Below are 11777 nucleotides of genomic sequence, written 5' to 3' on the forward strand. Positions count from 1 at the left end.
GCCAAAATTTTGAGTGCGGGTTTCAGATGTTTTAGCTTAAGAGCTAGTAAAGTATTCAGGGCCAGAAACAAACATGTGGAAGTGCATTTAGACATAGTTCACAGATGCTGTAGCACCTCGTAACTAGTACAGGCTTGGAAAACTGCACATTTGAATAAAAGGCAAAAGAGAGGTGTGTGCTGGAGGAGTTTCTCCTCTGCCACTGACCTCTGTGCCCCCGGCAGGCAGAGGAGTGAGCTGTGATGGTGCCAGCAGCGCCCACGGGTCCACCGAGCCCCAGGCTGGGTGAAGAGGTTTTAATTCCTCTTGAAACCTGCGATCAGTCCCTGCAAGCTGTGACCAGCGAGCACTGTGCGAGGAGCATGAGGCAGTGAGCACTGAGCGCACAGCGAGGCAGCATTTCGTGATCGTAATGCAAGAGAAACGCCGCCGGCTACAGGCAGGAACAGAGCCTCCAGCCACTCCTGACCGCTCGACAGCTGCCACAGGGGTTGAGAAGCCGAGGATTTGTTAACTTCTCAGACCTGGGGAGAGTCAGGGAGCGTAGAGGAGGGGACGATCTGCCCTGCTGTGCTGGGGAGCAGGTTGTGTGGGGTGCCCTGAGCGCCTCGGGGGCTCGGAGGCTGGCTGAGAAGTCGCCTGCTACCTGCCTGAGGGCGATCCCTGCCCCGAGCAGAGCCCAACTGCAGCTTGCCATCATCATATGGCCCCTGAGCCAGTCCCTGGCCTGTGGTTTGTTGGCACCAAGCTTTTTCTCTGACTCACAGAGCAGCTGTAGCCCGCTTTAATTAATCTGGAGGTGGCAGCCTGCTCCAGAACTTCCCAAAATTGCTCACCTGGCTGGCAAGACCTCATATTTTGGCTGTACCACACTGTACAACACAAACACGCTGATCCCTGCCCCTGGAGCCCAGGGAAACTGCCCTGCAGTGCAGTTTCTGTTTTATTTATTTATTTATTTTTCCTCTTCATGCAGAGCCCTTCTGAAACAGCCCGTAACCGCTCTGCCAGTTTGCCAACACTTCCCATTAATACCCTCTGTCTGCAGCCTGGCGTAACCTCATCCCCTTGGCAGCTCGGACTGAAACTCGTCACCAAATCATTTTGGGAAGTTTCAGCCCCAAATTGTTCATCTGGTTCTCAGAAGAGGGCCCGGGAAAGAGGCCGCTTAGTCACTCCCAAATGACACGCTTCCCTCCGTCGCCTTATCTGAGCGATTCTCCCCTCCCGGCTGATGTTGCTGGGGGGTAGGGAGCGTTTTGAAACTTTCGGGGAAGTGATGCTGGCGTGTGAGCGTGGGCAGCAGCTGTGCTGAGAACCTGCTGCTCCCTGGGTGAAACTGGAGGGCACGTGCCAAGGAGCACCCCCGTCACGCCGTGAGAGCCTCAGCCCTGGGACGGACGGAGATCTTGGAGTCTCCAGCCCTGGAGCAAAGCTTCCCCTGGGGTCTGCCCCGTCCCTGCTGCTCACCAAGCCCCCGCCATGGCTCTCAGGGCTCTGGCCCAGCCCTGGGCATCTTGTGGGGCTGCTGTGGGCCTGAGCTGGGCCCTGGGTGCTGGGAAAGTGGCTGCGTGCTCAGGCGAGGAGCTGGTGATGGGAAAGGGACGGTCCCGCGTGGCCGAGCAAGTGAAGCCTCTACTTTGCATGGTAAAAGGCTGGGAAGTCAAAGCAGGGATTGCTGAGCAGAGGATAAATGGGGTGCAGAGCAGGGCTGGGGGGAGAGCCGGTCTGAAGGGCTCTCAGGAGGGAGCCCCAGCTGACTGGGGGCTGGAGGAAGCATTTTAGCGAAAGCTGTGGGGAGGCTGCACGGCTGAGTCGAAATGCTTCTGCAGAAGCTGCAGGAAGTTCTTGGAAGTCAGGAAAAGCCACAATCAGAGTTGCCTTAGCTTTTAATTCAGTTCTCTGGTAAGCCTGCGTTGCAGTGTGGTCTCTGTGTGGTCGCAGGCTGTGCTTTCCAGGATCAGCACGGGGGCAGAAGATGCACACTGGCCAACTTTGTTTGTCCCTCTGTGTTGAGCCATGAGCTCTTCTGTCCCTGCTCTCAAGACAATTATTTATTTCCCCGTGGGCTTCTATGGGGCACTTGTTGCTGTGACAGCTGAGCACTTCACAACCACTAATTTAATTTTGCAGCCTCCTTTTGAGAAGAAGGATGGCAACTTTGCGCAGCGTGGATTAAAGATAATTTTTTAATAGAATCAGATTTTTATTTTCTTTAACTAGCCATTTATTTATGTTCTAGGCTGTTCAATCTTAAAATAGTAACAGTGTTTGCTGCCAGCATGCCTGATCTCTCCTCCAGCAGTGGGGGACTTGTCAGAGCCCTGAGCCAGCTCTGGCAGCCATGGGCTGGCCCGTGGGTGCGGGGAGGAAACCTCCTGCAGTTCAGCCTCATTCAGTTATTTTTTAACTAAGAAGCTAGTGGAAAGCTGAAAAAAGCACAGAAGACTTTTGTTGACTGCTCTGCTGTCAGACTACGGGGCTGAATGCTTTTTTGGGAGCACGCGTGAGGCGCTGTGGGTAAAGATGGGGAGTTGATCAGCAGCCCTGGGTGCGTAGGAAGGGTGGGCAGCCAGCAGTGCAGGGTGCTGCCAGCTGGTGCCTGTGCTGCACGGGGCTGGGGCAGCTCCTGCTTGGCTCTTTGAAACCCCCTCTGGCACGAGAAGGTTGCAGAGCAGGGTTGTCGTATGAGAAGCATGTCCCCAGCAGGCAATGAGACTGCAGAGCCTTGGAGAGAGACGGCTTGCCAGTACTTAGCATCCCCACGTTAACGTTAATTTGATGTGCATCTGTGTGTCTGCAGGGAAGTGACCTAAATCTGTGAGGCTAGCGAGCGTGGCCGACACGGGTGTGAAGTCTGGAGTAGGCTGCTGTGTGTGCTTCTTGGAAGGCTTCAGCAGCAGGGGTTCCGGTGAAGCATTCAAACTGCAAGTTGCAGTGCATGCAGCTTTCCTGGAACAGGTAGTTTCTGCTTTTTTTTTTTTTTTCAGAGGTTAGACACAGAAAGGAGCCATCTTCTGAAGATACCCATATCTCTGGTGTCCAGAGCGTTTTGGAAGGAGGAGCACAGCCCTTTGGAAGCGTAGCACTGCTTCATTCTAAACAGCTTTCCCCCAGGCCATGGATGGTCACACAATCCTCCAGGCAAGGTTGGGTTTATTTGCCCTAGCTTTGTCCACCTTAAATTTGCCTCAGCCCCATTTTATTCTTTAGAATCCCATAGTCTCTGGAGAGAAGGAAATGCCTCTTGTGACCAGTTCATTCCTACCTCCTTAGAAACCTAGGTTAGGGTGGGTCAGCTTGTCTGGAGGTGCCTGGCTTTTTCTGGCTCTAGACAGAGCCAAGAGAAGTGCTGTTTCAGGCAGCTGGTTGTACAGGGGTATGTGTCCCACCTCGTAGCATTCTCCTTTTCACATAAACCCCTTTCTTTGGTTTGCAGTTCAATCCATCACAATCCAGTTCTCTCTTGCAAGGTGCTGTCTCTGCTGAAGATTTTGTCCTCTAGGATTTGGGGCAGGACTGCATGGATTGGGATATTTGGTACTGGATCTGATGCATCATGCATTTCTAGAAAGCATCATCGAAGGTGATGCTGTGGCTTTGTTTCTGTGGCCACAAGCAAGTGCTGCCCTTCTGCACGTCTCCTGGTTGGTCCCTGTTCCTGAGCCCTTCTGGCCTGATTTTGTTTTCAGACTGTTCCCTCTTTGTTTTCTCAGATTATCAGCAGAAGTAATTTCCTTTCCGTGGATTCTTTGCCATGTGTATTTTGCCGTGGCACTGACCCTCGGGTCCCATCTCTCATCTCCCCATGCTGCCTCCTCAGCCTCATCCCTTCTGCTGGACAACCCCTGTGTGCACGGCGAGCTCTCTGCACAGCAATGGCCGGGGCTGGCAGCTTGAGGAGGTGTCGGAGCAGCAGCCGTTTAATCCCAGCAACACGTCAGCCCATGTGAAAGAGGAAGGATGCGTTTCTGTCCACACATCATTTAAGTCCCAGGGAGAGGAACAGGATGACAGGGCTCGGTTGCGAGTGGATGTGTGTTTTTGGTGCTGGGGCCAAAGCTCTGGCTTTGCTAAAATTACCGGGATGTTGAAAGCCAACGTATCCTGGTAGCAAAAGCTAATGAGTGTTATGCATGACTTCTTCATAATGCCTCTCTAAGCCTTTAATGCCATTGCTAAAGCAAAACGTATATGAGACAGCTCGCTAATTACAAAAAACACCTCTCTGGTGAATCAGCCAAGGACTGTTTCGTATTGTCACCGCTGAGCAGCTTAACCACTCCCCGTGTTTCTGTCCTTGCAGGCAGGTCTCATGGTGGAGCCTCAAGAGAATTCCCCATCCATGTCTTCAGAGCTGGTGTTTTCCTGCAATGTGTGTGTCACTGTGCTTTATTTCAAAATGCCAGCGTTGGTAATATCTGCCTGTCCCTGTGCTTCTGCAAAACAGTTCTTTCCAAGTGTGTTATCCACCACGGGAGACTGACAAGTGTTTTTTTTGTTGCTGTTCCTACTGTTTGTGTTCTATTAGGCAATTTCGATTAAAGATGTTTGTTTTTCACTGATTGCTAATGCTTTTGGCTTGCTTAAGCTGGATGCTTTATATAGGTCAGTGAATTTTGTTTTGTCTCGTTTGGAAGTTGTGCTTTCCTTACACAACCGCTGTCTGCAAAGCTTGTTACACGTTCTCAGAGGCGTTTGTTGGAATGTGGGGTCGTGCTGTAGCCCAGGACACCTCCGTGGGTCTGCCACATGCAGTCTTTCTGCTCCTCTCACAAGTCTCCTGTAGCTGTGAGGTGCTGATGCAATATCTCCATTACAAGCAGGATGAGGTTTGCAGGGAGCAGTGGTGATGTTCCTATTTAGCCCTGCTTCTATAACTAGGAAAAGAAATTTTGCTTTTGGGCACGGTGCCCAGCGCAGCGGTCACTGCCCCTCCTCCAGTTCAGAGAAGTGAGATGTGACGTGAGCTCTCCCCACCCTTCCTCCAGCCTTATCTTCCTCACAGACAGGCTTTTTTCTTTGCTTTCCTCGAACTCCTCTGCTGAACTCACTGCACCGTTCTCCATCTCCTCCACGTTCCTCTGTCCCCTTCCCCAACTTGTTGCTGTGGTCTCTCTCCTTTCTCAGTGCAAGCTGATGTTAGACTCCAGCACCTAGTAAAAATAAAACAAATCACTTGGCTTCAGCTGAGTCTTGTTCCTCTCTCATGTTTTCCTTCATCTCTTTGCTTGCATGTGCTGTCTGGAGATGTTCTTTCCCAGCTCCCACCCTCGATCCTCTCGGTGTTTCTCAGTGCGCTCCCTGGCATTGCTCTGCTGGACCCAGAGTGGCCTCTTTGAGGCCAAAACTAGGAATTTTCATCCTTGCTCTCCTGGCAGTTACCGGCACCAGCATCTTTCTTACATCTCTGCCTTCACTGCATCGTCCAGCCCTGTTTGTGCTCTGAGGATCCCTAGGAGCGGGGCTCCTCTGGGGTGCAGCTGCTGGCAGTGCCGTGATCCCATAGCTGTGCATTTTGTGGCGTGGCATTTCCCGTGGTGGCAAACCACAGAAGCACACACTTGTGTGTAAGGAGGGGTCCTGGTGAGCTGCAGCTCTGCAGAATGGTTGTGTGGCCCTTTTCTCAAGGAGCACTGAGGGCTGGAGTTGGTTCCCGTCCCGTGTACTCCTGCAGCACCGTGCGTGCCACTCCTGTTCCCTGCCCTGTGCTTCCCTGCAGCTGGAGCTGGGCTGAGGGTGTGGAGAAGGGGTTCTCAGGTCCCTCTCGAGAAAGATTCAGCTTTTGGAGGTTTGTGGAGCATCAGCAGTAGCTGGCTGTGCAGTAGAGAAAGGAGGCTGAGGAGGGTCAGCTGTTTGTTCTGTGGCACTTGACTGCCCTGCGTACAGGGCCGGGGGCATTTCTGGCCTCAGCTCCCTGACCTTTGGGTGCTCCATCAGAAAAGGTTCCTCGCCTTGGGAACAGGAGCAGGACCGTCCTGCTGGGCTGCAAAAGTGGCTTGGCGGCCTGGGAGGAGTTTCAGTTGTTAAACACAGACCTGCAGGGAAGGGATGGGACAGTCCCTCTGCTGGAGCTGTGGTTTTCGAATCAGCGCGATTCTCGGGGCAGGACAGCGCTGGTTGTGCTCCTGTGAATCCAGGTCATGCTTTTTGTTCCTGCCTGACTTAGCCACGCAGCAGGTCAGCGATGAAAGGAACAGGCACCCGAGCAGCCACAGGTTAATGGTGGTGGATGGGAAGGACACAGGATGTTTTGTACACGGGTGGCTTCGTGCAGCCAAATGTTTCCTGTTTGTGGTGGCAGCGATGGCTGGAACAGGCAGCAGGTTACTGCGGTTGTGACCGGTGCTCTCCGGAGCAGGTGGCCCAGCTGCAGGGCAGGGAGAGACCCGAGCACCCGCTGGGACACTCCTTAATCAGTCCATGCCCCTGCTCCTAGGTGGCAGGATGTCACCCAGCTCTCTGGGCTGGGCTGGACTGTCTGGAAGACTGCTCTGATACACCGTGAGCTCTGCCGTTGGCTTCCAGAGCAGCTGCTGATACGCTGGTGCCTTTTTCTGTGTGTCCTCCTCCTCCTGCTTTCCATCACCTGGTGCTTAGTCTAGTTTCGTGGGCACTGGAGCACCCAAAAATCGGAGACTCATCATTGCACAGCCCCGCTGTGAGTCCAAGAATGATGCTCCGCTCCACAGCCCTGCTGATCCCAGTAGAAAAAAACAGCTGAGAAAGCCCCAAGATTGTGCTGGAGGACAAAAACATGTGTGTAGCAGGAGGACCTCTTGTCATGCAAGCAGGGTGCTTGTTCCTAGCGGGGTGTCCTGGCAGCCAGCTCATAACTGAAGTGGGCAGAGCGGCCAGGTCAGGCTCTGCCTCCAGGCTCGCACTTGTTTGCAGCACGGAGGCAATTGGTTTTGGACTTGGCCTGGAAGAAGATCAAGTTGTGCTTTTGTTGCTTTCCCATGTTTACTTGACAGTTTTCCCTACAAAAATTGTTTAATCTGACCACTTTTTGGATTGTTTACAAGGTTTATTTTAAGTCCCATGTGCATTAAGCTGCTGCTATGCCAGAAACCCTGCGCCCTTAGGGTGCCTTATTGTATTCTTTTTTTTATTGTGTCAGTGCACATTGGCTGAGTAAATCAACTCCTTCAAAAGGAAATTAATTTGCTTCCTGCCTTTACATGTTTGGCTCCTGTCTTGGGGAGAAAGGGGGAGCTTCAAAGGTTACGAAGAATATAAATAGAGTAAGATTCAATAAAATACCAATTTGCCCTATTGTTACTCATATTGTACAGGGGTCAGAAGTGACCCAAGCTGTCCTTGTTTACAGGGACAGGATGCTCTGGGACTGCTGCTAGAGGGCTCTCAGCCCAGGTCTGGACAATTCAGCATTCACCCTAGTGCCACGCAGCCCGGACGGGTGGGTGCAGAGCTTGGTGCTGCCCGTGCCCTGTGTGTAGGAGCAGTTTTGCCTTGCAGCTGAGCTGCCATCCGCCCTCGCTTCCTTCCAGGGCTGCTCAGGACCGTGTGTGTGGTCCTTATCTTCCCCTCGCAGCTCATCACCGCTAATCTCCTCTGCAGAGACACGCAGAGGGTGACTTGCAGGGCTGCCTCCCTTCTTCCAGCTCCTCCTGTCCAAACCACAGTTGTGGCTGCTCTTCAATTTCCTTCTGGCTTTGAGGCCAGCCAGTCCTACTCAGAGTGGCTTTAAAAATGCTTTCAACTTGACCTTTCCTATTGCAGCATTGCTTGGTCTTTACCTTGTCTGTGCTCTTCAGTTCACTCTCCAGCTCCCCTCATTTTTGCTCTGTTTGGTCTCTCAGATGCTTCAGGTCACATCTCTGAATGAGCACCCTGCTTCCGTCAGTCCTGCCAGCTGAAATTCCTAGCCAGACTCTTACATGTCCTCTGGCAGTCCTCCTGTCTCTCCTCTGGCCTCATCCAGCTTGGTGTCCCACCGCAGACATCTGCAGAGCACGCTGCCACCACAGCCCTGAGCGCTGCAGCTCTGCTGCTGCCTCTTGCCCGGATCTGCCATCTCTCCCTTCTCCTTCCCATCTCAATGAGAGGCGTCTGCAGTTCTCAGCCTGCCTTTGCTGCTCTGCCACATCCTACTGGACATCCCTCGTGCTAGATTTTCTCCTATTTAACGCTGCACTAACCCGTGGGTATCCTTCCGTGCTCCCCTTGCGGGTCAATGTTGTTTGCCTGTCCCTGGATCTCTTGTGGATATTCCTTTCCCTGCTCTGACTGCCTTTTTGGTCACGTTCTCCAGTTTTGGTTTGGTTTTGAGCAAAAAATCCTAAACAAGCCAAGTAGTTCTGGTGCAGGAAACAGGGAAGGCTCCAGCAGCCCAGCTATACCAAACCCAAATGCACTGCAACAGCTCTGGGTATTGGTAGGAACGGCAGTCACTTGCTGTTCTAAAAAAAGGAAAGGAAAGGCTGAAAATAACATAATCCCAGGAAAACTAGAACAATTGCTGTTGTAAAAGTCAACTGTCTGAAAAGAATCCACACTTGGAAGCAAGTCAGGGCTCTTAGAAGTAGTGACAGCTTCGAGGTTGTCTGCAGAGGGAAACCTGCCTGCAGCAGAGCTGTGCTCTTTTTGCTACCTGCTCACTGGCGAGTGCTGCAAGAAAGAAGCACTTGCAAAACTCGCAAAGCATCTTGATGACTGAGAGCAAGGTGCAGTCCCCATGATGGATCACTTAATGCGTGGGAGGAAGGCCACCAAGCCTGCAAACGGGAGGGAACCCAGCAGGATCAGCTCTGACGTAGTCCTGGCAGGTCTCTTCTGCCTGCCCGTCGTGTGGTGGCCAGTGGGAATGGAAAGGTTTGGGGGATTTTGCAGCTGTGGAGTTTTCAGCAGCTGTGACAGTGATCCTGAGACCTGGGAGAGAGCGGTGGGGGATCTTCCCCCCTGCACACCGAGTTCTGCCTCCCTCCTGACCTGACAGTCATGCTGATTTTTCTTTAGAAATAATCGACGCCTTTCTCTGGGAATTGGAATTTTTTACACCTGAAGACAAGGGTTTGGGCACAGATATTCCGTAAAAGAAAATGAGTTTACATCACCTTCTCCTTCAAGGGCCAGCCTGACTCTGCAGCCCCTTGGTTGCAGTCCCACTTTGCCTGCTCAGGTGCAAAGCTTTCTGGTAGTTGTTCGCTTCCTTTTTGCCTTTTTTTTCTCAACTCCTGGTTTCTTATTTGCTGAAGAGAGATGTTTTTTCCCTTCTGTCATCATCTCAGTGGACAGACCAGGTGCATGGGTGTTTGTGTTCCCCACTGATGGCCTTGGGTGGGCGCAGGGCTCCCCATGAGCAGCGTTGCTGCAGCTTGCTCAGGCCCCAGGGACGGCACCGTGCCCCTGAGAGCACAGACCCTGAAGCTCTGCTTTCCCATAGCCCCTGCACCAATTCTAGAAGGGTTTGGAGTTGGAAGAGACCTTGAAGATCACCTTGTTCCAACCCCCCTGCCATGGGCCATGTTTCTCAAAGCCCCATCCAGCCTGGCCTTGAGCACCTCCAGGGATGGGGCACCCACAGCCTCTCTGGGCGGCCTGTGCCAGGGCCTCATCCAGCTAATTCCTCACCCACCGAGTGGTCCCTCTGTCAAATCCATGTCTCTTCAATTTATGAGACAAGGATATCATGGGAGACAGTGTCGAATGCTGTGCACAAACACCGGTAGACGATGTCTACTGTTCTTCCCCCATCCACCAAAGCTATAACCCCCTTGTAGAAGGCCACCAGATTTGTCAGGCACAAACTGCCCTTAGGCCATGCTGGCTGTCACCAATCACCTCCTTATTTTTCATGCCCCTTAGAGTTTCCAGGAGGATCTGCCCCATGATCTTGCCAGGCACAGAGGTGAGACTGACTGTCCTGTAGTTCCCCAGGTCTTCTTTTTTTCCCTTTTTAAAAATTGGGGTTTTATTTCCCCACTTGCAGTCAGTGGGAACTTCACTGGACTGCCACAGCGTCTCAAATATGATGGATCCTGGCTTAGCAGCTACATCTGCCGCTTCCCTCAGGACCCGCAGATGTATCTCATCAGGTCCTATGGAGTTTTGCACCTTCAGGTTCCTTAGATGGCCTCACACCATCTACACTGGGCAGTTCATTGTCCCTGCCTTTGTCTTCTGGGGCCAAGGCCATGTGGCTGTAGCTCTTGTCGGTGAAGACTGAGGCAAAATAGTCATCGAGTACCTCAGCCTTCTCCATATTCTAGGTGACCAGGTCTCCCACGTCTTTCTGGATAGGGCCCACAATTTTCCCAGTCTTTTATCACCCATATACCTATAGAATCCTTTCTTGTTGCCCTTGATGTCCCTGGCCAAAATTCATTGTAAAAGGGCTTTGGCTTTCCTAACGTGATCCCTGGCTGTACCGGACAGTGTCTCTATATCCCTCGAGGCTCTCTGTCCCTGCTTCCACTCTCTGCAAGTCTCCTGGTTCTGTTAGAGTTTGGCCAGGAGCTCCTTGTTCATCCATGCAGACCTCCCTCTGCCTGCTACCTGCTGCCTTCTCTTCCAGTGCGGAGCCCAGCCTGCTCCTGTGTTTTCTGCCATCCTCCCTCCCACGTATTCTTCAGCTGTCTCTTGCCTTTCCCTTGATGGTTATTAAAAATGTACTTGATGTGCTCTAGCCCTATTTTTATGATGGTTTATGTGAGTTAAGTGGATGCAGCGGGTACATATGGGCTGCAGAGAGCGTGTGAGAGCCTCCTGGTGCAGCAGTCCTGTTTCGCTAGCCCCCTGTGTGCCCTGCGTGCTGCTGATGCCCTTCTCACCTTCCTTCCTGCAGTGGCTGAAGGATCCTGGTCCCCGCAATGAGAAGAGGACCCTTTTCTGTGACATGGTGTGTTTCCTGTTCATTACTCCTCTGGCAGCAATCTCCGGCTGGCTGTGTCTTCGTGGAGCCCAGGATCATTTGCAGTTCAACAGCCGACTGGAGGCCATTGGACTCATAGCACTAACTATAGCACTTTTTACAATCTACGTCCTTTGGACGCTGGTAAGTGTGGAAGAGGGCTCTGCTCGCTGCTCCCGGGGGCCTTGTTCTTGTTCAAAATGTGAGGCTGAAGTCTTGGCTCACGCTGCTGCGGTGCAGCTGGCCCGCGCGACTCCCCTCGTGAGAAAAGCTTGGGCTCTTTCTCTTGAACATCCATTTAATTATCTTTAAATGGAAGCTGTTAAAGTTGTCACTTAAAAAATGAGCTGTCTGGGAATGAGAAACCACTTCCTGGTGATCTCCTTTCCAGATTGACATGGGAGTCACGTTCCCCAGGGTGTAGTGTGCCCAGGCACAGGCGGGCCCAAGCGCGGCTGAGGCTGGGTGGGGAGGCCTGGAGCTGGCTGTTCCAGCTGCTGTGCCTGTTCCTATTTTCAAGAAAGAGCAGAAACACAATCTTGGCACCCGTGTGGTTTAGAGAAAAGTAAAATCTGGAAAATGTTTGGTCCCTTCAGAATCTGCCATCACATCCCTCCACGCTTTGTGGCCCACAGCTGAACAAATCCCTGCAAAAATATTTTAAAAGCATTGTTAGCATGGAAGGGTGTGTGCAAGGAATGCTCCAGCCCGGGGAGACCTCTGACTTCTCACACCAGATTTTCAGAATGGAACCCTGAGCTGAGGCCAGCCTGCCCTGGCCCACCACCGCTGCTTTACAGCTGCGCTGCTGGGGCTGGAGGCGCTGGGGACCAGTGGGAACCTGCACTCGATGCTGCCTGGATGTTTAACTGCTCCATGCTGGGAAAGGGCTTCCCGCAGATGC

At 52.5% G+C, this 11777-nt stretch overlaps 1 protein-coding gene across 4 annotated transcripts in view; it reads left to right on the forward strand.

Moving 5' to 3' along the window:
- MARCHF2 (membrane associated ring-CH-type finger 2) overlaps positions 1-11777 on the forward strand; it is a 34587-nt gene that overhangs the window by 17877 nt on the left and 4933 nt on the right. For all 4 annotated transcript variants that reach the window (XM_084498663.1, XM_084498662.1, XM_084498664.1 and 1 more), the window contains one exon: positions 10808-11017. In XM_084498663.1, coding sequence (XP_084354789.1) covers positions 10808-11017 — 210 coding nt within the window. The remainder of the gene's footprint in view (positions 1-10807; positions 11018-11777) is intronic.

Source organism: Aythya ferina (assembly GCF_964211825.1).
Source record: "Aythya ferina genome assembly, chromosome: 26".
Classification (NCBI taxonomy): domain Eukaryota; kingdom Metazoa; phylum Chordata; class Aves; order Anseriformes; family Anatidae; genus Aythya; species Aythya ferina.